At 38.6% G+C, this 24,500-nt stretch overlaps 1 protein-coding gene across 13 annotated transcripts in view; it reads right to left on the reverse strand.

Annotated features, from left to right (window-relative positions):
• LOC109411189 (liprin-beta-1) overlaps positions 1-24,500 on the reverse strand; it is a 141,176-nt gene that overhangs the window by 14,390 nt on the left and 102,286 nt on the right. For 8 of the 13 annotated variants that reach the window (XM_019684676.3, XM_019684670.3, XM_019684674.3 and 5 more), the window contains 6 exons: positions 12,909-13,253; positions 12,690-12,843; positions 12,129-12,575; positions 1,485-2,002; positions 889-1,425; positions 433-822 (listed from right to left, as the gene is read on the reverse strand). In XM_019684676.3, the coding sequence (XP_019540221.2) occupies positions 433-822; positions 889-1,425; positions 1,485-2,002; positions 12,129-12,575; positions 12,690-12,843; positions 12,909-13,253 (2,391 nt within the window). The remainder of the gene's footprint in view (positions 1-432; positions 823-888; positions 1,426-1,484; positions 2,003-12,128; positions 12,576-12,689; positions 12,844-12,908; positions 13,254-24,500) is intronic. The other 5 variants (XM_019684678.3, XM_029875285.2, XM_029875284.2 and 2 more) reach the window with 2 other exon arrangements.

Consider the following 24,500-nt stretch of genomic DNA (forward strand, 5'->3'; position numbering starts at 1 on the left):
GGATTTCGGGCATTTTGAACGGGGACTTGGACTTGACTAGGGGCTTGAAATGTCAAAAAACGCAGTAGGCAAGACAAAGTTTGCCGGGTACAGCTAGTTTTAACATAAATTTGTTGGAAGATTTTAGCTGGAAAGTGCAAATTCCCAGAATTTAATTTATGGTTACATGCAAGGTTACATGTTTTGGTATTTCGGTTACTTAGCAAAGTTCTTAGAAAAGAATTAAACCTTCATCTGAAGTCCATATATAATCTACTGTTTTACTAAAAGTATTTTCTTTGATTGTATGATCAGATATTTGGAATAAAACTACAGTAAGAATATTGAGCAGCTTTTAGCAATTGCTACACCTCCACAATGTTTCAGACGGACATCCCACACAAACATTCAATCAACAGAAAGGTTAGACACAGATATTAATTGACAACTTACAGCGACGCTTGCATTGCTAGTAACAAGATTAGTATTAGCACGGTGGTTGTGGTGGTGGTAAGGAGAAGAAGCTTGGTGTGAGTTGTAGCTATTATGCTGATGGTGCTGCTGTTGCTGGTAGTTGCTGGTGGCACTGGTAGTATTGGTACTAGTACTGGTAGTGACATTATTGCCAGTGGCAACACTGGCGGTGGCGGCGGTTGCCACTCCGACCGAGGAAGAGGAAGAGGATGCAGTGGATAGTGATTGATGCGATGATGATGGCGGTTGTTGCGAATTGGGCAGATGTTCCTGACCTGAGTCACCCATGGGGCAGACGTAGTCGCTCCATTCGTCACCTCCCTTGGAGCTCTTTTTGCGCTTCAGAGAGAACTGCGACTTCTTTGGCGTCTGAAAGAATTTTCGGAAGAATAAAGTTAGTACCGGTGTTGTGTAAGGATTTTCAAGGTGGCATACCTTAATCTTGGCAGCCAGAGTCAGAGGTTGGAAGCCCAGCGTATTCTCCGCATCCCGTTTGGCTTGAATAACATCCCTTCCCAACAGCTCTTTGAAATGCGTCGCCAAATGTCTTCGTAGTAGCGTTTTACTCGGCGGGATGCTCAGCAGTTCGGCTAGCAATTCAGCAGTAAACTTGACCTCGTACATCATAAGGGCACCGTGAACCCCTGCGCCTCGCAAGTTTGGTGAGTATTCCGATAGGTCAACCGCTCGGAGCCATTCCATCACACGGTAGCACGTCCATAATCGGACGTCTTCTTTGGTGCCGTTGTTCTCATCACTCATCGAGCGTCGAATCAGGCAGTCCGGATTCCACTTTTGCTCCCTCATCAGCTGAATACCTCGCCGTAAGCTGGCGACATGCACACAGGAAGACACATGCAAACTGACTAGATCATCCATGGTAAGTTTGTGCAGCATCCGCCCGTCCATCCGGGCGGCCATAAAGCTATCCTTGTACTGTGGCAGTCCCAAGTCCTCCAACCATCTAATTATCTACGGAAAACAGAGATACATTGAACTTCTACTAGTTACCTCACTTCAAAATCCCTTACCCAAGGCGTATCAAGTTTCCCCGCATTCTTGAGCAACGCGTCCCCTTCCAACCCTTCCGTCAGATCAGCTATCGCCAACACAATCTTCTTCCGATGCAGCGGGTTCTTCAGGTTCAGTTCCTTCTCGATGTCAACGGGCGACGCCCTCACCAACTCGGGTGCCCCGCCCGACTTCAGCCATCGCCTCAGCTCCTCCTCGTACATTCCCAACCCCAGGTGGTCAAACCATTGGCACAGCACGTCCAGATTCCACTCCTTGAGCGGTTTATCCGGCTGTCGGAACTCCGAACTCCATCCGAGCCGGGCCCCGGCCGTCGCTCGGACTCCGCCCCGTTTGAACTCGCCCGGATCCACATCGTCCAGGGTGCCGCTGTTGCTGCGCTTGATCTTGCCGAAGATGTTCCGCAGGCCTTTCAGGTTCTTGTGGCTCATCGAGGGCGACGGCGATGGTTGCGGGGTGTAGCTTCGCTGACTGGCTTGCCCGTCCAGGCGATCACTCGACAGGGTTTCCGATTCGGCTGCGGAAGGAGGAAGTTGGTTAGTGGTGGAATGTAGATTCAGTAACTGAACTGAACAGAACTTGATGGTTATGTTTAATAATAAGGTTATTTTAAATGTTGCGTTGCATTAGTCGGTGTTGGTTCACTTATTACAACGTTGAACAAACGGTCGTCGGGCTGCTAGGCTTCATTACGGAGAAACGTCCGAGGCGATGGTCTTGAACCTGCGGCAGTTGTATTAGAATTATGGTTGCGGCGATGCAGAGTTATTGTTTCGGAACATTCACAACTGAATTGCTGGTTCTTTTAATTGGACAATTTGGATGTTAGCGACATAGAATCGGATTGATTGGATTGCCGTTGATGAATGAGGATTGAGGAGGGATTTGGAATGCTCTCAGCATATCTGATCGACAATGTTGGGTGGATCGGGTAGATGGTCAGCCATTGATACACCATGAGCAAATCGGGTAGAGCATCTTGTGGATTATTTGATTGAATGAGCCGGATTGAGCAAATATGTAAAACATGTTAATTTTGTGGAACGTTACTTTTGATACGGTTAGCCTTTCAATTCGAGATTTGTTGCAGTCGACAGACTCATCTTAGTCAGTAAATGCATGTAAGGACGAGCCAGAAGCGCTCGCTTCAAACTGTGTAACAGCATCCAAATCTTCATCAAGAAATTGCAACATATATTTTATTTTCAGAAAACCGAAGATTACCCTACTATACCTTTTTTTTCATTCCGAAAGCTTTTAGAGAATTTCTTCCGGAATTACTCCAGGGATTTCAACTGGAGGTTCCCCAGATTTTTTCTCCAGAACTCCCTGTTCAACCGGAATTTATCTCTCGCGATTTAATTCTTGGAGGACAGTTAAAAAATCTCGAAAGTATTTTCTGAAGTAAACCAAGAAGATGGCAAAGAAAAATATCCCAGGAGGAGCTTTGAGGTAAACCTTCGGGGATATTGTTGAAGAAGTTCAATGTATGGTGCTGGAAGAAAACCCGTCTGAAAATCCTGAAAAAATCCTGACAGGAACTTCGGGAGAAATCTTGTGAGGCACTTCGACAGAAACCCGGAAAAGAACTCTAGGAGGAATCCCTTAAGAAGTCCCCAGAGGAATTTCAGGAGCAACCCTGATAGGTGTCTCTGAAGTAATATCAAAAAGAATCCCGGAAATAAGCCAGACACTTCTACAAAAAAAAAAACAGAAAGAACTTGCGAAGAAGTTCATTGATTAGCAAGCGAAGTCTTGGGAGGAGTTCCAGGAAGAATTCAAGAAGAAATCTCGCAATTACTTGAAAGAAATTACAAAAATAAAATGAAAGAAATACCTTGTTGGAGGTATGCAGGACGAAATTCAAAGCAAACCTGGAAAAATATTTAAGAAAACTTTTTTGAACCATTCTCTGGATCATGCCTCTTCCAGGATTCACCTGTCTTTATCCGATTCGTGCGAAGAAAGTCCTATATCCGCATGAACTCGCTCACTCGCCGTGCAATCACTTCCTCTTCCTTCCCCACATTTCATAACTTTTTGAGTTGACAGACGCCGTACTAGTCTATTATCTGAAAAAAAAAAGTCATGGAATACTTAATGTTAACCCTTGATGGAATTCCCAAAATAATCTCTTGCGATATTTTTACAAGATTTTTTGAAGAAATTCTTGAAGGAGATCATGGAGGAGCTTGTGAAGGCCCATCAGTATAAATTCTTGAAGGAATCCCAGAAAGAATTTCTGAAGGAGTCGCTAGAGGAATTTTCTTAAGAGTTCATAGAAGAGTCTCTGAATAGAATCTGAAGGTATCCCTGGAGATACTGGAAAACTTGAAATTAGAAGGCACAAAATGTTGGTAATTGACAAATTGAGAGATGAAATTTGTGAAAAAAAATCGAAGAACAGGTAATGGTTCTGCGGAATAGAAAGCCAAACTGACTTCTGTGGCTTAGTTGGTTAAAGCGCCAGTCTAGTGTATACGGAGTCGTGGGTTCGAATCCCACCAGAACGCGATTTTTTTTTCACAAATTTCATCTCTCAATTTGTCAATTAGCAACATTTCGTGCCTTCTAATTACAAGTTTTCCAGTATGTTTCAGACATACCAGCAAATCTGGTAAAGTGCCAGTAAAAGGGGCAATTTGTGTCATTGTATCCCTGGAGAATTTTAGGAAAGAATCCCTAGGGAGTTTTATGGAAGAATATCTAGAGTAACTTCTTCAGAAACCCTTAAAAGATTCTGTGAAGCCTATTCTAAAATCTTTATTCCTGAAGAACCCTTGGAAAATTTTCCGGAGAAATTCTTAGAGGAATTTCATGAGATACTATGAAGCAATTTTGGAAGGAACTCAGAATCAGAATCTCTGTTCTGTATACATGTTTTTAAAAAATCAATGGAAGTCTTACCAAAGGAATCCCTGGAAGAATTTATATTTTTATTTGTTTTTATTATTGTGTATTTTAACATTGAGCTAATTCTACACTTGGAAGAATGTATAAATGAATTACTGGAAGGCACTTTCAAAGAACTTCTGGAGAAGTTTCTGAAGGAATCTGTGCAAGACATTTCAAGAGAATCAGTGATGGGGTTTTTGAAGATATTCCTAAAGAATATTCTGGAAGAATCCATCAATAAGTTAGAAAATATCTGATAGGTATTCTCACTCTTTTCTGAACTAAGGAAAGGTTCGCTGAAGGAATTCTTGCAAAAATTTCTGGAGATATGTCTAAAGAAATTTTTTGACGAATTTCTGGAAAAGTTTTTGAAAAAAATCCTGGAGGAATTTCCAAATAAAATCTTAAATTATTAATTGAAACAACTCATGGAAGATTTTCTAGAAGAATCCCTCAAAAAATGTCTGTAGGAACCGTTAGAGGAATTTTCAAAAATCTTCTGGGAGGAATCTTTTCAGAAGATTTGTTTGAGATCTGCTGGAATCCCTAGAGACATTTCTGAAAAAAATCCCTAGAGGATTTTATTAACAAATGTCTAGAGTAACTTTTTAAGGAACCCTTTGAAGATTGTATAGGCGAATCCATGGAGAAATTTCTAAAGGAATCCATTGAATAGATTACTAAGGAATCCTTGGAGTCATTTCTGAAGAAATTCCCTAAGCAATTTCTAGCGGACCCAATGAAGCAATTTCGGAAGTAATTCAGATAGGAATTTCAGAAGCAAACCCTAGAAGATTTTACGAAAGAACTTTGGTATAGATTTCTAAAGGAATCAATGGACGTTTTTCAAAAGAGCAAGTTTTAAATTCCACGACAATTGGTTTGCTTCTCAAGGGAAATGAAGCCTATCATAACTCAAGATTTTTTCAGGAATACCTCAAGGAATTTCATAGAAAAAAGAGACATGGAACAATTAAAAAAAAAACAGCTTGAATACCTGAAGAAATCCTTGAGACACTGAAACAAGCTCTGGAGATATTTCTGAAACAGTCCCTGAAGAAATGTCAAATGGAAACTCTGGAGAAATTTGGAAATGGTTTTCTGATGAGATCTCTAAACGAATTCTAAAAGGAATTTATGAGCAATCTAAAGTCGAATTAGGAATCTCCGAAAGAATTCTTGAAATAGCCCCTTGAGAATTAGGGGGAAATCCAGGGAATATTTTCTGAACAAAATCATTGAAGAATACCTACAGTGACTCCTTAGGGAACCCCTAGTGGAATATCTAGAAAAATTTTGGAGAAAGTCTTGAAGATAATTGTGAAGGAATTTCTGAAAGCATTCCGGAAGTAATTTTCTGAAAGAATCCCTACTAAACTTTATAAAACGATTTCTGGAGTAACTTCTCTATGAACCTGTAGAAGAGTATTTGAACCAATCCCTAGAGGAGTTTCTAAATGAATCCATTGAGGACTTTCCTAGTGAATCCTTACAGAAATGTTTAAAATAATTCAGAAGGATGTTTTCAAAGAATTGTTGAAGAATTTTCTAAAGGAATCCATGGAAGATATTTCAAAAGAATCAGTGGAGGAATTTCTGAATATATTACAGAAGTATTTTATAGAAGAAATCTTGAATGAATTAGGAAATCTCTTAAAAGTTTTCTCAAGGATCGCTCATACTTTGCTGAACTGATGGAAGGTTTTTTCCAAGAAATCCTGGGACAAATTCCTGAAAAAAATCTCTAAAGCATTTTTTGGAGAAAACTCTGGATGAGGTTTTGAAAAAGTTCCGGAAGGAACTTACATATAAATCTTGAATAAAATTCTGGAAAAACTTATAAAAACATTCTTCGAAAAATGCCCGAAGAAACCCCTAAAGTAATTTCTGAGGGAACCGCTGAAATATTAAAAAAGGAAAATCCCAAGAGGAATTTCCGAAGAGTTTATTGGAAAAAAACTCTATACCTGGATGAAATTCTAAGCAAACCATGGAAGGTTTTCTAATGGATCATTTCGGGAAATTTCTGGACGAATTTTAAGAACAATTTATGAAAACTGGAACGCTTCTTGAAAAAAAAAATCGGAAGAAATTCCTGTGGAGTTGTCTCCATGGAGGAATTTTTATTTCATTTCATTTTCATTCCAAATATCATTAATTAATACCTGAAGTAACTCCTTGGGAAACTCTTGGTGGAATTCCTAAACGAATCTCTTGAGACATTTTACATGAATTTCTGGAAAAAGTCTTGAAAGAATCTTTTTAAGAGTATTGCTGGAGAAATTTTCTGAAAGATTCCATAGGGGGTTTTGTGAAGGTATTTCTGGAGTAAATTCTTTAGGAACCCCTAGAAGACCTTATGAACGAGTTCCCAGAGGAATTTTTGAAGGAATCCACTGAGTACTTTTCTAGTAAATCCTTGGAGAAATGTTCGAAGAAATTATTGAATAAATTTGTAGAGGATACTATGAAGCAATTTCGGAAGAAATTCAGAGAGAAATTTCAGAAGCAATCCCTAGAAGATTTTCTGAAAAAAATCTCTGTATTAGTTTCCTAAAGAATGTATGAAAGCTTTAATAAAGAAATCAATGGAACAATTTTTGAAGGAATAGTAAGAGGATCATAAACAGAAGTTCCTGGAAGATTTTTTTACTGAATCCCTGGAAGATGTTTTCAAAGAATTGCTGAACAAGTTTCTGAAGGAACCCATGAAAGATATTTAAAAAGAATCAGTGAAGGGATTTCTGAAGACATTTCAGATGAGTTCTATAGAAGAATCCTTGAATTAATTAAGAAATCTTTGGAAGGTTTTATCAAGGATTTCTCACTTTTTGCTGAGCTAATGGAACGTTTTCTCAATAAATTCTAGGATGAATTTCTGGAAAAATCTCTTAAGGAATTTCTGAAGAAAACTCCGGATGAGTTTTATAAAAGTACTAGGAGGAATTTTCAAATAAAATCTTGAAAAAAATTCTGGATCTCATGGGAAAATTTCTAAAACCATTCTTTGAAAAATGTCTGAAGGAACTCCTTAAGCAATTTCAGAGGGAACCGCTGAAATATTAAAAAAGAAAAATCCCAAGAGGAATTTCCGGAGAGTTTATTGGAAAAAACTCTGTAGCTGGACGAAATTCTTAAGCAAATCATGGAAGGTTTTCTAATGGATTATTTCGGGAAATTTCTGGACGAATTTGAGGAACAATTTATGAAAACTGGAACGCTTCTTGGAAAAAATTCTGAAGAAATTCCTGTGGAGTTTTTTCCACGAAGGAATTTTTATTTCATTTCATTTTCATTCCAAATATCATTAAGTAATACCTGAAGTAACTCCTTGGGAAACTCTTGGTGGAATTCCTAAACGAATCTCTTGAGACATTTTACATGAATTTCTGGAAAAGGAATTGAAGGAATCTTTGGAGAGTTTCTGGAGGTATTCCTGGAGAAATTTTCTGAAAGATTCCGTAGGGGGTTTTATGAAAGTATTTTTGGAGTAAATTCTTTAGGAACCCCTAGTAGATCTTATGAATGAGTTCCTAGAGGAATTTCTGAAGGAATCCACTGAATACTTTCCTAGTAAATCCTTAGAGAAATGTTTGAAAAAAATCATGAATAAATTTCTAGATGATACTATGAAGCAATTTCGGAAGAAATTCAGAAAGGAATTTCTGAAGCAATCCATAGAAGATTTCCTGAAAAGATCCCTGTATTAGTTTCCTAAAGAATGTATGGCAGCTTTGATAAAGAAATCAGTGGAAATTTTTTTGAATTAATACTATGAGGCAGGGATGGGATCATTCATTCGCAATCACTAACATTCACTTGCTGTTAACTCGCTTCAGAAACACCGTAGCATAAATCAATGTATGGAACACTTTTTCATTTTTGTTTTACCTGAAACTTTGTAGAACACTGTACTAGCGTAGCATCAATAATTAAGTCAACAGAAGGCAGCAAACACAACTCTCCACGGTGCGAATGTAATTTACCCTCACGACGTGGAGAGTTGTCTTCACAGCTCGCTCTCGACTTTGGTATGCGTGTGCGACCCCAACGTTATTGAGCAAACTTTCAGATAAAACTACAAGGTTGAATTCATCCATACATTGTTTTTTGATAGCATGCTTCTGAACTAAGATAGTAGCAAGTGAATGTAACTCTTTAGAAATAAATGATCCCATCCCTGCTAAGAGGATCATAAAAAAAAAGTTCCTGGAAGAATTTATCACTGAAGCCCTGGAAGATGTTTTCAAAGAATTGCTGAACAAATTTCTGAAGTAACCCATGAAAGATATTTCAGAAGAATCAGTGGATCGATTTCTGAAGATATTTCATAGGAATCTTACAGAAGAATCCTTGAATAAATTTGGAAATCTCTGAAAAGTTTTCTCAAGGATGTCTCACACTTTGCTGAACTAATGGAAGATTTTCTCAAGAAATCCTAGGCAAATTTTTGGAAAAATCTCTAAAAGAATTTCTGGAGAATTCTGGATGAATTTTTGAAAAAGTTCTAGGAGGAACTTCCAAACAAAAATTTGAATAAAATTCTCGATCAACTCATGGAAAAAATTCTAAATACATTTTTCGAAAAATGTCTGAAGAAACCCCTAAAGTTATTTCTGAAGGAACCGCTGAAATAGTTAAAGAGTTAATTGAAAAAAAAAACTCCGTAGCTGGACGAAATTCATAAGCAAAACATGAAGGTTTTCTAATGGAATATTTCCGAAAATTTCTGGACGAATATTAAGAACAATTTCTGAAAACTGGAAAATTTCTCAAAACCCTGTGTAAAAGAATTGCTGAAGAAATTTCTTTAGAGTTTTCTGCATGGATAAATTTCTACAGGAAATTGTATTTTTTTTTAAGAATTTTTTGAAAATTTTATGGGAGAAATCTTATGTAAACATTTTCAAAGAATCCCTGGGTGAATTTCTAAATCAATAACTGAAGACAATCTTGTAAAGAATCCTGGGAGGATTTTTAAAATGATCCGTGAAAGAGTTCGTATGGGAATTTCAGGAAAAGTCACTGGAGGAATTTTGAAGGAATATTTGGAAGATTTTCTGAAAAAAGACGAAAGGATTTTGAAGGAATCTCTGAAGTATTTTCTAAAGGAATTTCTTAATAACTAGGATCTGGGACCATTTGAGCAGGAGTACCTATTTTGGGCACTTGCTGGTATAACTCAGTCAATTTCAAACCGATTGATATAAATTTTTGAGCAGGGCTGGATACTGCGCGTATCTGATCGTGTCTCAAAAATCAAGTCAATCGGTTCAAAATTGACTGAGTTATAACAGCAAGTGCCCAAAATAGGTGCTTCTGCCCAAATGGTCCCAGACTGTCCCAGATCCTATCTAAAGGATTTTTCGCAGAAATAGCTTGACCTGAAAGACACCTCTAGAGAGAAAAAATTAAAAAAATCACACAATACCTGAAAAAATCATTGGAGAAATTTTCATAGCCATCTTAGAAGAGAGTATTTTTTGAGAAATTCGTGAAGAATAGCTAGGATCAATTTCCTATACAATCGACTGTTATTTAGGTGATATAATAGGTCGAAATGGTTCAGCCCCCATACAGAAAGGTTAAATAAGGGTTTTCTAAAGGTGGTTATGGAGTATGGTTCTCTAAAGAATTTATTTAAAAAAATAGGGTAACCAAAAACTTCCACGAGTAAAGGACTGAAAATCTACATGAATGGTTTAGTTCTGTAGAGAACTAATCTGAAAATATGATCTAGGTTATCCATGAAACTCCATGAGAAAATGCCTGAATATCTACAAGCATAATCCATAAAGTGTTGTTACATAACTGATGCAGTGCAGTGTAATATCCTACAGGTCCATGGAACATAGTTCTGTAGAGAAGCAGTTTTCAAAGATGTTGTAGCGCTTCCAAAAACTTCCACGAATAAAGGTCTTAACATCTACAAGCAAAGTTAATGGAATGTTGTACATACTGATACGGTGCAACATCCTACAGGTCCAAGGATCATGGTTCTGTAGAAACCAACCCAAGCAACACACATGGTCACAAAAAAGTCTCGGCAGTGCCAGTACAGGTTGCGCAGTAAATCACAGTGACTTCTGTCCATCCCTTACATGCGCTGCCGTGACTGTTTTGTAACCATGTGTGTTGGGTGTGAATTTCCCAAGATGATCTAGATTATCGAAGAACTTCCGTGAATATAGGCCTGCGGATCAACAAGCGTAACTAACGGGCTGTTGTTACATTACTGATACAGTATTACATTCTACAGGTCCATGGCGCATATAGTTCTGTAATGAACTGCTTCCAAAGGTGCTCTTTGTTGGTCATCCAAGAACTTCCAAAGGCCTAAAGGACTACAGGGGTAATCAATCAATTGTTCTTTGGTAGTTTGTGTGTTGCTGTGTTACGGTGCAACATCATACATGAAGCATGGTTTTACAGGGAACTTATTTCCAAATATAAACTAGATCTAGGTAATCCAAGAGCTTCCGTAAGTAAAGGCCTTATGATCTTCAAGCGTAATTAATAGATTGTTATTACATTACTGATACGATGCAACATACTGCAGGTCCATGGAAGATACTTTTGTAGAATAGTGATTTCTCCAAAGATGTTCTGAGTCATCCAAGAATTCTTGCGAATACAAGCCTTTAGATCTACAAGCGTGATCAATGGGTTGATATTCCAGATGCGAGACAACACCCTACATATCTATGGAAGATGATCTCGTAGAATACTGATTTCCAACGATGTCCTAGGTTCTAGAAGTACTCTTGTGAGTATAGGCCTTAAGACCTACAATCGTGGTTTGGATTGTTATTTTATTACTGATGAGATGGGTCATTCTACAGGCCCATAGAAGATAGTTATCTTCTTCGATGCTAGACATCTTTGTCGTTCCGGTTGAGCTTGGAGTTGTGGTGTGGATCTCTTTACAGCCAAGTATGCGTAAACTCTACCATTTTGTGCCTCTGAAGTTTACCCAAATATACAGGCAATATCTCGGAGCCTGTCAACCGATAACAGCCATAGGTCATCAGTCAATCTGCTACTTTAGTTGCCAAAGGCGTTTGTATACAAGGCTGCAAACGCTGTAGTCAAAGTTTGCAAAAGCCTCTCCAAATGTGTCACCAAGCAACTCCATAATAAGTTTGCCGCTGTACATGCATAACATGATTTGGCATTGTAAACAAGACTGAATGGCGAGAGACGGATATTCATAAGACATCCAACTTAACAGATTGATAAGGCAATGACCTAAGAAGTTATTTATGGTTTAATACACCCCGCTAGAGCATCACTCGATTATCTGTCTTTTGATTGGTACTAACAATATTAAGGTTTACCGTTATTCATCCACCCTTCATATGTCTTATTGTAAAATGTAAAAACATACACTTTTATTAGGTTATCCGAATACTAATACTAGTAAGCTAAGGTAATCTCTTCTTACGGTTTTCACCGCTGTACTGTATATCAAAAGTAACGTTCCAATACGCCAAATGTGTTAATTTCAAACAAACATAACCACAACATTAACCACAACAGGACAAGAACAACACAAGGTAGCGAGCGAGGATGTCCACTCTTATTTGCAGACAGGATCAAACATTTCTGGAACACGAAAGAAAGCACAACGAAGAAAAACGAAGCCTCAGCGCAAAATTTTCAGCAAAATGGGCAAGCAAAAGTCAACAGAATCGTAAACAACACAACTGGAAGAGGAAACAATCAGAGGAGAGGACGGATCATAGAACCTAGATTTGGCACGGAAAATCCCCGGAATGTCGTCGACTGGATCGGGTCGGCCGAAACGGAGAAAGGTTGCGGCTGCGATTTGGACCGTTGATGAAACTCTCGATCCAGTAGCGTTGGGCTACTGGCTGCGGCCAGCTTCGGGCCGGACTCCGATGCGCGCCCAGCAGTACTGTCCGCTGCACCTGCCGGTGGCTCCGTAGTGGCCCGTTCCGAATGGTCCTGCTCGAAATCGATCAGTTGTGTGTCGGACGGGGAGCCGGACGCACCCGAGCAGAAGATGTTCTGCGCCGAAGCGGAGGTCTGTTTCAGCGAACGGAGATTCGACTGGGCAAGCGCAGCAGACAGCGTGAGGGCGCTCATGGATGCGGACATGCTCGGCAGCGCCACGGGACGATGCGACGGCAGCGGATGTTCGCCGTCGTCGTCGGCGATGACCACCGTTTTAGCTGAAAGGGAGGAACCAGAAGCAGACTCTTCAGCTGCTGCCGCTACTGCTACTGCTTCGTCGGCTTCGAGGTTGATTGTATTGATAAAGGATTCTAGGGTCGAGAGACAATTACCGAATGCTACGTTGCGCTTCGGGTTGGCGTTGGCGTCGGTACCGACGCTGCCCCCACTTGATCCGCTGGCCGTCGACAGCGTGGTGGCGAAGGCTTGCCGTGGAAGACTGCTGTAGTGTAGGTCCACCCGTTGCCGGTAGGACGCTGGCGGGGTCTAGAAAGAGAAAGTAGAACTGATGAACCAAATCAACAGATTATCCTGATTTCGGAAGATCATACTTTTGGTGTAACAGGACTAGGTGAGGTGGCCGTCAGCTGCTGGTGTTGCTGCTGCTGCGGGAGATTCCCGTGGCTACCGTGGTGCAGGGGAGACGAGTTGATCGAGTTGCCCGGGGTGGACGTGACCATTCGTCCGGTTCGTCGCAGCAGGCTCGCCGCTATGCTGTTGTTGTTGAGGGTGTTGCTGTTCAGGAGGCTGCCATTGGTCAGTGGGGTGCCATTAATGAGACTAGATCGCAGCTCTAGGTTTTCACGTTCCAAGGCGGCCTGCTGCAGCTTCAGTTCGCTCATGGCCGACATGAGTTCCAGTTTTTGCGTTTCCAGCGATGACCGGGAAAGCATTTCCTTGAGGAAGAGAGCAGGAAAGATGTTCGTGAATTGTATGAAGTGCGTTTGAACAGACAATAGCTAAAGAGACTTTAAAATATAGATTAGTTGAATAGATTAGTTAAGTATTAAGAAACAGGATGAAGATAGAACATTGTTATTCTGATTTAGTTAATGATAACAAAAACTATTTGGAGAGTATAATTTGTTAGTAAGGGGCTGTCCATTAACCACGTGGTCATTTTTTTGGGACTTTTCAAACACCCCCCCCCCCGCGTGGTCATTAGTCCATACAATTTTTTTTATTTGTCCATACAAAATGGTCATCGGCCGTACACCCCCCCCCCCCCCTTATGACCACGTGGTTTATGGACATCCCCTAAGTAGTCAAAAGCTGTATTGTATTCAAATTTTGAAGTTTATGTATACACCCAAGCAACACACATGTTATAATTGAGTTGCGACAGCGCAAGTTTTGGTTGTATAGAAGTTTATTTTACGTAATTCTAACATTGTGTTGAAATAACGTGAAATAAACTTTTATACAACCAAAACTTGCGCTGTCGCAACTTTTATATAACATGTGTGTTACTTGGGCAATGTTATGTGCTTTTATAATGTTCACTATTTTTTAATTCCAAAACATATTCAGGTCAGTTGGGATTCATAAGAAGATAAATATTTACTAACTCAAATCTGACAGTTCGAATATCAATGAATTATCAAAATTTATTCTTTTAACTTTGATAAACATTGCCTCACCGCACATGTTTCCGCACATAAACGAAATTATTGAAATTCAGACTACAGCTAAAGTAACATTGAAATTTCTTCCATCGAGATTTTTAGACCTTGGCTAGTTCATCTCGGGACCCATTCTTTACTTCCCTTCCGAAGGAAGAACTCACATTTTGTAAGTTTGTCGGGAATGGATTTTGACCCCAGGTCCACTCTACTCTCAGCAATCCTTCAGCGAACTACAGGAATTTCTGCAGCCGTAGTGACCCTACAGTTCTTATAGGAGTTTCCTCAAGAATTCCAACAGGAATTCATTTCAGAACATCCACCAGAAATTTCTAGAGGATTTTTCTCAGTAATTCTTGTAAGAGTTGTTCCAGGAATACCTTTCAGACTACCTCAACGAATACACTCCCGTTCAAAAGTTTGGGGTCACCCCCTCAAAAACATGTCATTTTTTTAGGCCCATATCTCCGCCAATTTGCGTCCGATTTCAAAACCCTAGGTTTTTTTTCTTTTTTTTTTCTGTATTAACGAGATTTTTAACCCTAGGCTAGTTCATCTCGGGACCCACGCTTTACTTCCCTTCCGAAGGAAGAACCCACATTTTGTGAGTATGTCGGGAGGGGGATTCGATCCCAGGTCCTCGGCGTGATAGTCTTGTGTTCTAACCACCACACCAGATCCGCTCCACACCCTAGGTTTCATTCAAAAGATAATAAGTCAAAGATACTTTGAACATGATTTAAAAGAGACTTTTTCAAAAGTTTTGTATGTAAACTTAACCCAAAGTTGACAAATTTTCTAAAAAATGAATATAAACTTACGGCAGTGTCGCTGGAAGTTGGGTCAACCAAATTTCAAGATTAGAGCGGTAATATGACCCATTTTCTATTAGCTTTCAACTGCTTTTTACAGAATTTAGCTAAAAAATGTAGAAAAAAAGTTATCAAGTAAATTAATCCTTGATGTCATCGACCAAAAGTTTGGGGTCACTTTTGTAAAACATGGAAAAGTGATTTGGTGATATCTTCGTCATCTATAGTTCAATTTTAATTATTTTTGGCTCATTTCAAAGATAATAAACTAAATTTACGTTTGACGTATTTAACTTAACGTATTTAACGATTTTTGTATATAAAAATGTTATGTAAAGTTAGCACATTTTACCACGCTTCAAAAAATGAGGCAACTTTACGTTAAGTTTTAGTATGTAAATTTCAACAAATATGTGTGGTTCAATGTCTATGCAGTAAGTATCATTCATTTTGTTTCAAATAAGCCAAGAAGAATTAAAATTAAATGAAAGATGACAAAGATATCAACAAATCACTTTTCCATGTTTTACGATAGTGACCCCAAACTTTTGGCCGATACATCATATTGAGGATTAATTTACTTGATAACTTTTTTTCTAGATTTTTTAGCTAAATTCTGTAAAAAGCAGTTGAAAGCTAATAGAAAATGGGTCATATTACCGCTCTCATCTTAAAATTTGGTCGACCCAACTTCCAGCGACACTGCTGTAAGTTTATATTCATTTTTTAGAAAATTTGGCAACTTTAGGTTGAGTTTACATACAAAATTTTTTGAAAAAGTTTCTTTTAAATCATGTTCCAAGTTTCTTTGACTTATTATCTTTTGAATAAAACCTAGGGTTTTGAAATCGGACGCAAATTGGCGGAGATATGGGCCTAAAAAAATGACATGTTTTTGAGGGGGTGACCCCAAACTTTTGAACGGGAGTGTACCTTCGGAATTTTCTCTGCTAGTCACTTCATCAGTTTCTCTAGAAGTTTCTTCAAGAATTCGTTCAACAAATCCTCAAAGCAATTACGCAATTACGTCTACAGGAGATTCTCCATAAGAACTTCCACGAGTATCTCTCGAAACTCTGCACTAGCGCCTCCGGGAAATTCTCTACGAGTTATTTCACAAGTTCCATAGAATTTTCTGCACGAGTTTCTTCGGGAGTTTAAGAGGAATTTTAAGAGATCTTCTGAAGAATTTTTCGGAACTTTCTAGAGCATGGTTTCCCAAACTGTGGGTCGCGACCCCCCGGGGGATCGCCGGCCTTCATCCAGGGGGTCGCGAGGGACAGTCGATTTTTTTTCACAGTAACAGACAACAAATGAGAGAATTTCTATGGTGGGTCGTGAAAAGTACGTCTGCTGATCAAAGGGGGTCGCGCACCTGAAAGTTTGGGAACCTATGTTCTAGAGGAATTCGAAGTGTAATTCTGATTAGAATTCCTAGCTAGATCATTAATTGTAGTATATCTTGTAGAAATTGACGTGGAAAATTTTGGAAAAATCAATGCTGGTGAAATTTCTGGAAGAACTCTTAGAGTGCCGTAAACTGGGGTGTAGTTGATCAGTGGGGTGAACCTGATCACTCAAATACCCACGGATATGGACTTTCAAGGAAGCAACAATTATATTTTAGCCATTCGCAATCCAATGACGAAACATTATAATGGAATGATAACTTCCTTAAAAGTCGATATCCGTGGGTAATTGAGTAATCAGGTTTACCCCACTGATCAACTACACCCCAGTTTACGGTACTCCTAACTAATAATGATAGCTGAATAGCAGCTTGTTCAGCCAAAATTTTCATAATCAAGCTTCACAGCGGCTGATTAACCGTTTGTACAGCCATAACGCTTGTCAGACTTCTCTGAAAACTCCAGGTGGGCTTCGAAGGATGAATTGCTTTAGCCTTTAGGATTTCCTGTAGGCGCTTCTATGGAATATTGGGACAAACGTATGGGGGACTTTTATGAGAAAGTTTTGAAAATTTTCTAGACATTTAGCCATTTAACATTCCGATGAAGTTTCTATGAAAAACTTTGGAAAATTTTCAGAAGTACTTTTGGAGCAACTGCTGGAAGAATTCTTAGAAAAAAATCGTAAAGAATTGCTTACTGAAATTATCAAGGCATGACTGAAGGAACTCTCAGAGAAGTGTCTAGATAAAATCTTGGAAGTTTGTAGAATTCCAGGATGAATCTTAACTAAAATGAATTCCTATCTCTGGTATCAGATCGCTTTTCACCATTCGACCAAGCCACTATGGGCATAATTTCCTTCTGTTAAAGAGACTCATGGAGGAATCTATGGAGAAAATATATAAAAAAAGAATACCAAAAGGAACTATTCTGGAGTAATTTCTAAATTTAGCCCTTCGATTCTTGATCGGATATATTCTAGAAGACCTTTTCTTGGAGGATATTCTGAAATTTGTGGAATTTCGAAAAAAAACTGTTTATAAAACATTCTGAAGGAATTCCTGATCATATAATAAGCGAATTCCTTCCGGAGGAATTCTTGACGACACTCTTCCTCTAGGAAAATTCCTAAAGGAACTCTCTTAGGAGAAATCTTGAGGAGTGTTTTCCGTTGATCGTTCAGTGTGTGTAACCTCGGTTGAAGACGGTGTAGTATCTTTCTTAAAATATCAAAAAAAAAAAATAAATAAAAAATAAAAAATAAGGGAAACGATCGGTGCCTCAATCGTCTATTTTTGGAATACGATCAACACATAGGGGCATAGGCAGAGGAATGGTACTTATACCTTTAATCAACTCTTGTAAATAATTCTGAAAGAATTTTTGAAAAAAAAACATATAAGGAAATATTTGCATAAACTTCTGGCGGAAAAGCTTAAACATTTGAATTCAACAAGAATTTGTTGGAAACATTTTGAAGATATTGGTTTTCTTGGTAATTTTCTTAGACGATCTCCTAAATGTAATATTATTGGAAACATGTTTTGCAAGGTAATTCTTTTAAATTCGCGTTTTTGAGAATTTTTGTTTTTGATTTTTTTTTAAATTTTATTTTTGAACATCCCTACACTTCATGTTTTTCCTGTAAACCTTTTCAGGATACTGATTTTTTAAGGCGAAAACATTTTGAGTTGCCGGGGCCCGTGGCGTAGTTGGTCACACGTTTGCTTCATATGCAGATGGTCATGGGTTTGATTCCCAGCCCCGGCACTTGCAATTTTTCGTCAATTGCTTTTCCCCCGAGAGCAACTGACACTGATTCTCTTCTGAGCCCCATGGCTCAAACGGACCCGGATACCTAGACATCGGCGAACTGCTACTCATAATGGACCCCCAATCGGACTGGAAAGAAACAACGGCAATCCATCACCATCCTTGTGCTCATCATTCTACCCGGTATAAAGTAGAAAAGTGAAAGCAGCAGAAAGGCAACCAGTTCGATAAAGTAGAATAGAATCTAGGCGCTGTACAAAATGTAAGTGCAGCTGTCAATTGAAATTGCTTACGTAGTGCCCCAGTGGACAATAGAGCTGTAAATTAGGTTAAGTGATTAATAACAAAAAAAAACATTTTGAGATATTGCGGATTTTTAGAAAAATTTCCACTCTGCGGTAGCCGCCGAGTTCTACCGCAGCTGTCAAAGTCCTACCGCAGGCATGAAAATAATCATATCATTGAAACTGAAGGCCAAATCAAAGTATGCTAGCAAGGTGAATTGAACCGAAAACCAACAACAAACAATGATCATCGGCGTCGTATCCAAGGCTATCCAAGGCATCGCTAGGGTAGATTGATGATACCTCAGTGAAAATCAGTAGTCTGACAGCTGCGGTAGCTTTTCGTTCTACCGTAAAACAGAAAGTTTTCTCTAAATTAGCAATAACATGATTATTGTTTAAATATTTCTCTCGTACAACAAAGTGTACTGAAAGGCTATATGTTCACTCAAAAAACGAATTTTCGATAGAAGGCTCGGTGGGTCAAATCACATATACCAATCAACTCAGTTCGACGAATTGAGATGATGTCTGTGTGTATGTATGTGTGTGTGTATGTGTGTGTGTATGTATGTCTGTGTACAAAAAAGTACACTAATTTTTAAGGCACTTTTTTATATCTTTATTATCAAGGCTGGTTCGTCTCCATTTTAAGGCACTTCCCATGGGCCGATTTTTCGGATTATAGCTCGAATCGAACCGGAATTTGACCGCATTGTTGAAAATGGTCTGGATCGGTCATGGCGTTCCGGAGGTATGGCCATTTCAGTGATCCGGACCAGCACCGGTAGAACTGGTCGTATAAAAAATTGAACCTAGCCCCATCATGCGATACATCAAACTGCGGCGTTTTTCGTAACCTTTAGCATGGTTGACAAATTATGTGTGGAAATCAACACTGGAGACCATAAATTCCACAATGTCGGCAGAAAATTCAAGATGGGGGCCTGATATTCAAGATGGTTGCTCTAAATTCAAGATGGCGGCTGTTTTAAGGAGTTTTAGGTTCTAAAACCATGCAATATGAGTATATTTGGTACGAGGAAGATGTCTGGAGTCCAAAAATAGCGACCATAATATCCAGAATGGCAGTTTAAAATCCAAGATGGCGGCTCAAAATTCAAGATAGCGGCTGTTATATGGAGTTTCAGGCTCAAAAACGGAATATGGGTATATTTGGTATGGGGAAGATGTCTGGAGTCCAAAAATGGCAACCTTAATTTCCAAGATGGTGGCCTAAAATCCAATATGGTGGTTTAAATTCCAAGATGGCGGCTGTTTAATGGAGTTTTAGGCCCTAAAACCATGCAATATGAATAGAATAGAATAACCATTATGGCGGCCTAAAATCCAAGATAACGGTTCAAATTTCAAGATGTTGTGTGGTGTTTTAAGCTCTAAAACCATGCAATATGAGTATACATATTTAGTATGGAGAAGATGTCCTTAGTAAAAAAATGACGTTCGGAATATTCAAGATGGCGGTCTAAAATCCAATATGGCAGCTCAAAACTCAAGATGGTGGCTGTTCAATGGAGTTTTAGACCCTCAAACCATGCAACATTGATTTGCTCTCTTTACAGTCGCTTATACCAGAATGTTATTTCGTCCAACGTTTCGGTCCGTTTGGGACTTCTTCAGGGGCACTGTAAATTTTTCCGATAATCTAATATAGGAATGATTGTCATGACTCTCTGATCCACCTCTTGCAGAAGAAATCAAAGGCACATACAAGATATGGATTAGTACCAGAATGACACAAAGTCACAAACCCCATCAATCATATGACATAGCTCAGTTAGAACGCACACAGAGAGCGCACCACGCAAGGCGCTCAGTCTTCGGCAAACTCTCTCACTTGCCCGTCATGCTTCAGAAATTGATTCTCTCTTTATGCAACCCGCCTGAAATACACTCAGCAACTGCCACCGCTACAAAGAGGCTAAGGGTGAAATCGACCAAATGCGTGTCATTTCGGGTGCAATATCATGATATTCTAGCTGATTCGTATCGCTTGGGCGAGGGTGACACCAGAAATCGGATCTAACGATTATCTCGTGGGAAGCGAAAATTTAAAGTTAGGGAAGCATACATCGTGGATGGGTCAGAAGAACTACCTCAGCAGTCGCTGGACGTTAATCCGGTCCAATTCCCATATCAACCTACCAGTTCAAAGCTTTCAATCAACAACTCCAAGAATATCGTGACGAAAACTCGTATAAACTGGACAGCAACTCTTCTACATCGATGAGGAATCTTATGCTACAGCTACTTATTTTCGGATTGAATATGAAGGAGTAAGTTAGATGCCCTCTAGTAAGATCGAAAACGAAAGTTGCTTCCCCTGCAAAGTTGCAGCTCTGATATGAGCTCGGCTGAGACTATCGGTGAAAATCACTTGCACTGGCGTGACTCCACAGCTACAGTGATAGACATTCATTTAGCAGAGACCAAAGAATTTTCAAAAAAGTGTCAGGAATCTCATACAAAACTTTTTTATCGTAATGATAGTATATCTAGTACTGTTTTATAAAAATGTGATATATCACGCTTACATATATGTACACTGAAACAAAAACTAGGGTAAAAACCCTTCAAATGTATTTTTTTGCCTAGACATTTCTTTTGCCGAGGTAAATGAAAAGTTGGTTTTCAATAGATTTTTTGCAATTCCATGAGTATATTTCGAGGATATACCCCAAGGCATTTAGTTTATGACGTGTTAGCAAGATAATTGATTTGTGAAATTAAGTAAAATACTATAAAAAATGTCCCGATAAGGAGAAGCGATGATAAACAAATTTCTATAAGAAAAATGTAAACACTTAAACGTAAGCTGGATTAGCAGTTTTGAAAATATGGCACAGCATAATGATTAGAAATGTTCAAATTATTGCATAAAATGCCATGAAAATAATTAAGTATATTGTTTTTTGGTTCGTTAAACCCTAAAATGGGATTGATAAAAGCTAAAATAAATAGTTCTGTGTTGAAATAAAGACTTGCTCTAAGACTTGCTTCGGTGCCATTTCTCAAAATATGAGCCGTCCAATGTATGTTATTTCAGCCAGAATACAGTCTAGAAGATATTGGGAGCTATTAGAAGACGTAATAGTAGTAAACGCTGTGATTTATGCAAGTGAAACCATCATATTTCATCAAAACAATACTTAAATACGTGATTTGTTGATGGTTTGCGTTATTTTTTTCTGTTAAAAACATTGTTTTTCGTAAATTTTCAACCTGCACTCGTCATGGAACTTTCATTTGATTCTTTTGAAACACTTCCGATAAAAATAACTACATCAAATCTCAATTTGGAAATTTACAATATTATGACATATTTATATGAGATGCATGCAAAATTAATATGGCAACACTTCCAAAAACGATTCAATTCATGATTTACAAGTCGACCTATAATACGGGTCGCCATACAAAATGATTTTGTTGGATATTTTTCGAAATTTGTTAGTTTTTTATTATGGAATTCCAAAAATTGTACAATTCGGCTAAACGAATGTCTAGAAGAAAAAATACATTTGAAGGGGTTTTACACTTGTTTTTGTTACAGTGTATATGTAAGTGTGATGTATCACAATTTTATAAAACAGTACTAGATATACTATCACTACGATAAAAAATCTTTTGTATGAGTTTCCTGACACTTTTTTGAAAATTTTTTGGCCTCGGCTAAACGAATGTCTATCACTGTTTCGATGGTGGATAAAATCCGTTACACGACGCTACCGGCAGTTTGTAGCATTCAGAGTTAACGGAATTCCGAGTTTTCCTCAGCTATCCGAAAAGAGACGGATCGGAATGAGACAAAACGTAATCGTTGAAGCAACCATATGAAGGAAAAGGCCCTTCGATCTATCCACGAAGTCGCTGGAATCGCGGACCTGGTGCATGTCTTTACGAACGAGATGGTGGCTCGATGGAGGAACACGCAGAGACCACTCTTGACCAGCTGAGACCTGCTTTTGTCTGTCCTTACTTCTACCGGTTATTCCCACACCAAACCATCGATAAGAATTGAACGTGATCTTTAATTTGGACATCTGAAGAGATGTATACGCTTTGCAATTTATCTGTAATATACGTTATGTTGCTCGTGGTAGTCCTTGGAACGCGATTGAGCCGACAACAGTGTAAGAAAATGAGCAATCGTTCTGCCATACACATCGAAGTTACAAGAAATATAGATGCCAATTCTGCAAGAAAGCCATCCAGAGGTTTATTGCTAGGTATGGATAATCAGGAGCTAAGCAATACGTTTACGGACGATTCAACCCTCCCTCGGCTGTTGGAAGAATCACAGGAAACATTCTCCACTAAGGAAGAAATGATCATCAACTTTTGCTCACTCACATTTCTTTATTTTGATTACTTAATTCAATACCGGCGTGCAAAATGCGAGCAAAGAGCATGTCTTTGAAATAGCTGGACCTGCAGGCAGAAAACATTGGTCAAGTTTCAGCAGCAATGGATCACAAACTTCCTTCCGCTAAATACTAGAAAATCCACATTGTTTCAAAGTGTTCATCCGATCTGTGTGGATGAGTTGGTGGTCATAGCTGATGTAAAGATCAGGAATACAAGAATAAGAAGTTGTGTAATACGCACATTTGCGGATAAAGATGAGGGTCGTAATAGAGCAGGTGTTTCTATATCAGATGATATTTTCAGAAGACCTGATGCCAAATTTTTGCAGACTATCGTCCTCTTTGGAGCCACCATGCACTATATAAATTTGACAAAAGATCTTCTCAAGATACAACCTAATGTAGAAACAGCTGCTTCATCCGTTTCACATTTCGTAAGTACAATAGAGGGTGGTGGCTCCAAAGAGGAAGCTCTCGAAACCAAGAGTGATATATGGAGAAATGCTTTTACTTTATTGTATGTGCTTTCCAACTGCATCTTCAACATTGAGCGACAATGTTACCAATAGCCCAAAATAATCCGCTTCGCATATATAGTTTTGTTAACCTAATTGGTAGAATGTTGGTGAAGTTCATCACTCAGCGTAATAAACATCACTTTTACGCACTACACACTACATAGTTTGAAAACATCGAAAGTTTTGAAATTTCCTAGAATATGTGTTTTGAAATCTTGAAGATGCTTTGCTTGAGACTGCACATTGTTGATCTTGTTAAATTTCATGTGTTGCTAAATGTTTGATGATTATTTCCCAATTGAAGGGGAACGTACGTCTGCAATCGACCATCTAAATATCCTTGCTGGAAAACTCAATACCAATAATTGGTATTGCCAAACTAAGTGTTTACTAAAACTAGCTACCATTTGACGCCCACTATCCCGTTACTACAGTAGCATCATCCAACTGCGACAAAGCTCCAATCAATTAGATTGGTAACAACCGCCCGCCCTCCGCTTAACAAGCCATATTTTCCCCTTTCACTGCCATTCAGTGCAATAAAGGATGGTGGCTCCAAAGAGGAAGCTCTCCAATAGCGACATATGAAGAAATGCTTATGGTTTATTGTAGTGCTTTCCAAACAAATGCATCGTCAACGTTGAGCTCTATCGACGATATTATCAATAGCTGACGGATTGGACTGGATCCCAGCAGGATATCGAGGTTCAAAAAGAACATAAATGATGACGATGAAGATTTCATCGGGCAACAGGTCAATGGTGGGCAATTAGCCAGGATGGTGACCAAAGATAGTTGATCAATAAGATACCTGAACCGATTAGTATAAACATCCACATCTACATCGCCCAAGTATGGCAGCGTGCATCCCAATTATGGCATAACATTTATAATACCGAATACAAGTTCTTGAAGACTATTAGTTTGTTAAATATGTTTGAAAAACCATCATAGTTAGTTAGTTTTGACAAAACCGGTATTTTAAAATGTTAGGCTTGAAATTATTTTGTTAGATGGTTATGTTCTTCATGACCGAAATGTATGATTAAAATATATTGTTTGATTGTTCATAAATTTGGAAAACATACTTATCGTGGCAACCATCTGACAAACTTCAACTAAATATCAGCGATTGTGTTTATTCATTTCTCTAAATGGATTCTAATTGCAAACATTTACATGCATTCTACAACGATGCGCGGACAATCAGGCATTATTCTTATGCTAGATACTCTAAACATTCTAAGAAAAAAAAAACAACATCGAAACATTCACGACAACAATAATGGTAATCTATGAAGTGAGGAAAAAAGTAACAGTGAATCCGAACGGAA

The sequence above is a fragment of the Aedes albopictus genome, chromosome 3 (assembly GCF_035046485.1).
Source record: "Aedes albopictus strain Foshan chromosome 3, AalbF5, whole genome shotgun sequence".
In the NCBI taxonomy this organism is placed as follows: domain Eukaryota; kingdom Metazoa; phylum Arthropoda; class Insecta; order Diptera; family Culicidae; genus Aedes; species Aedes albopictus.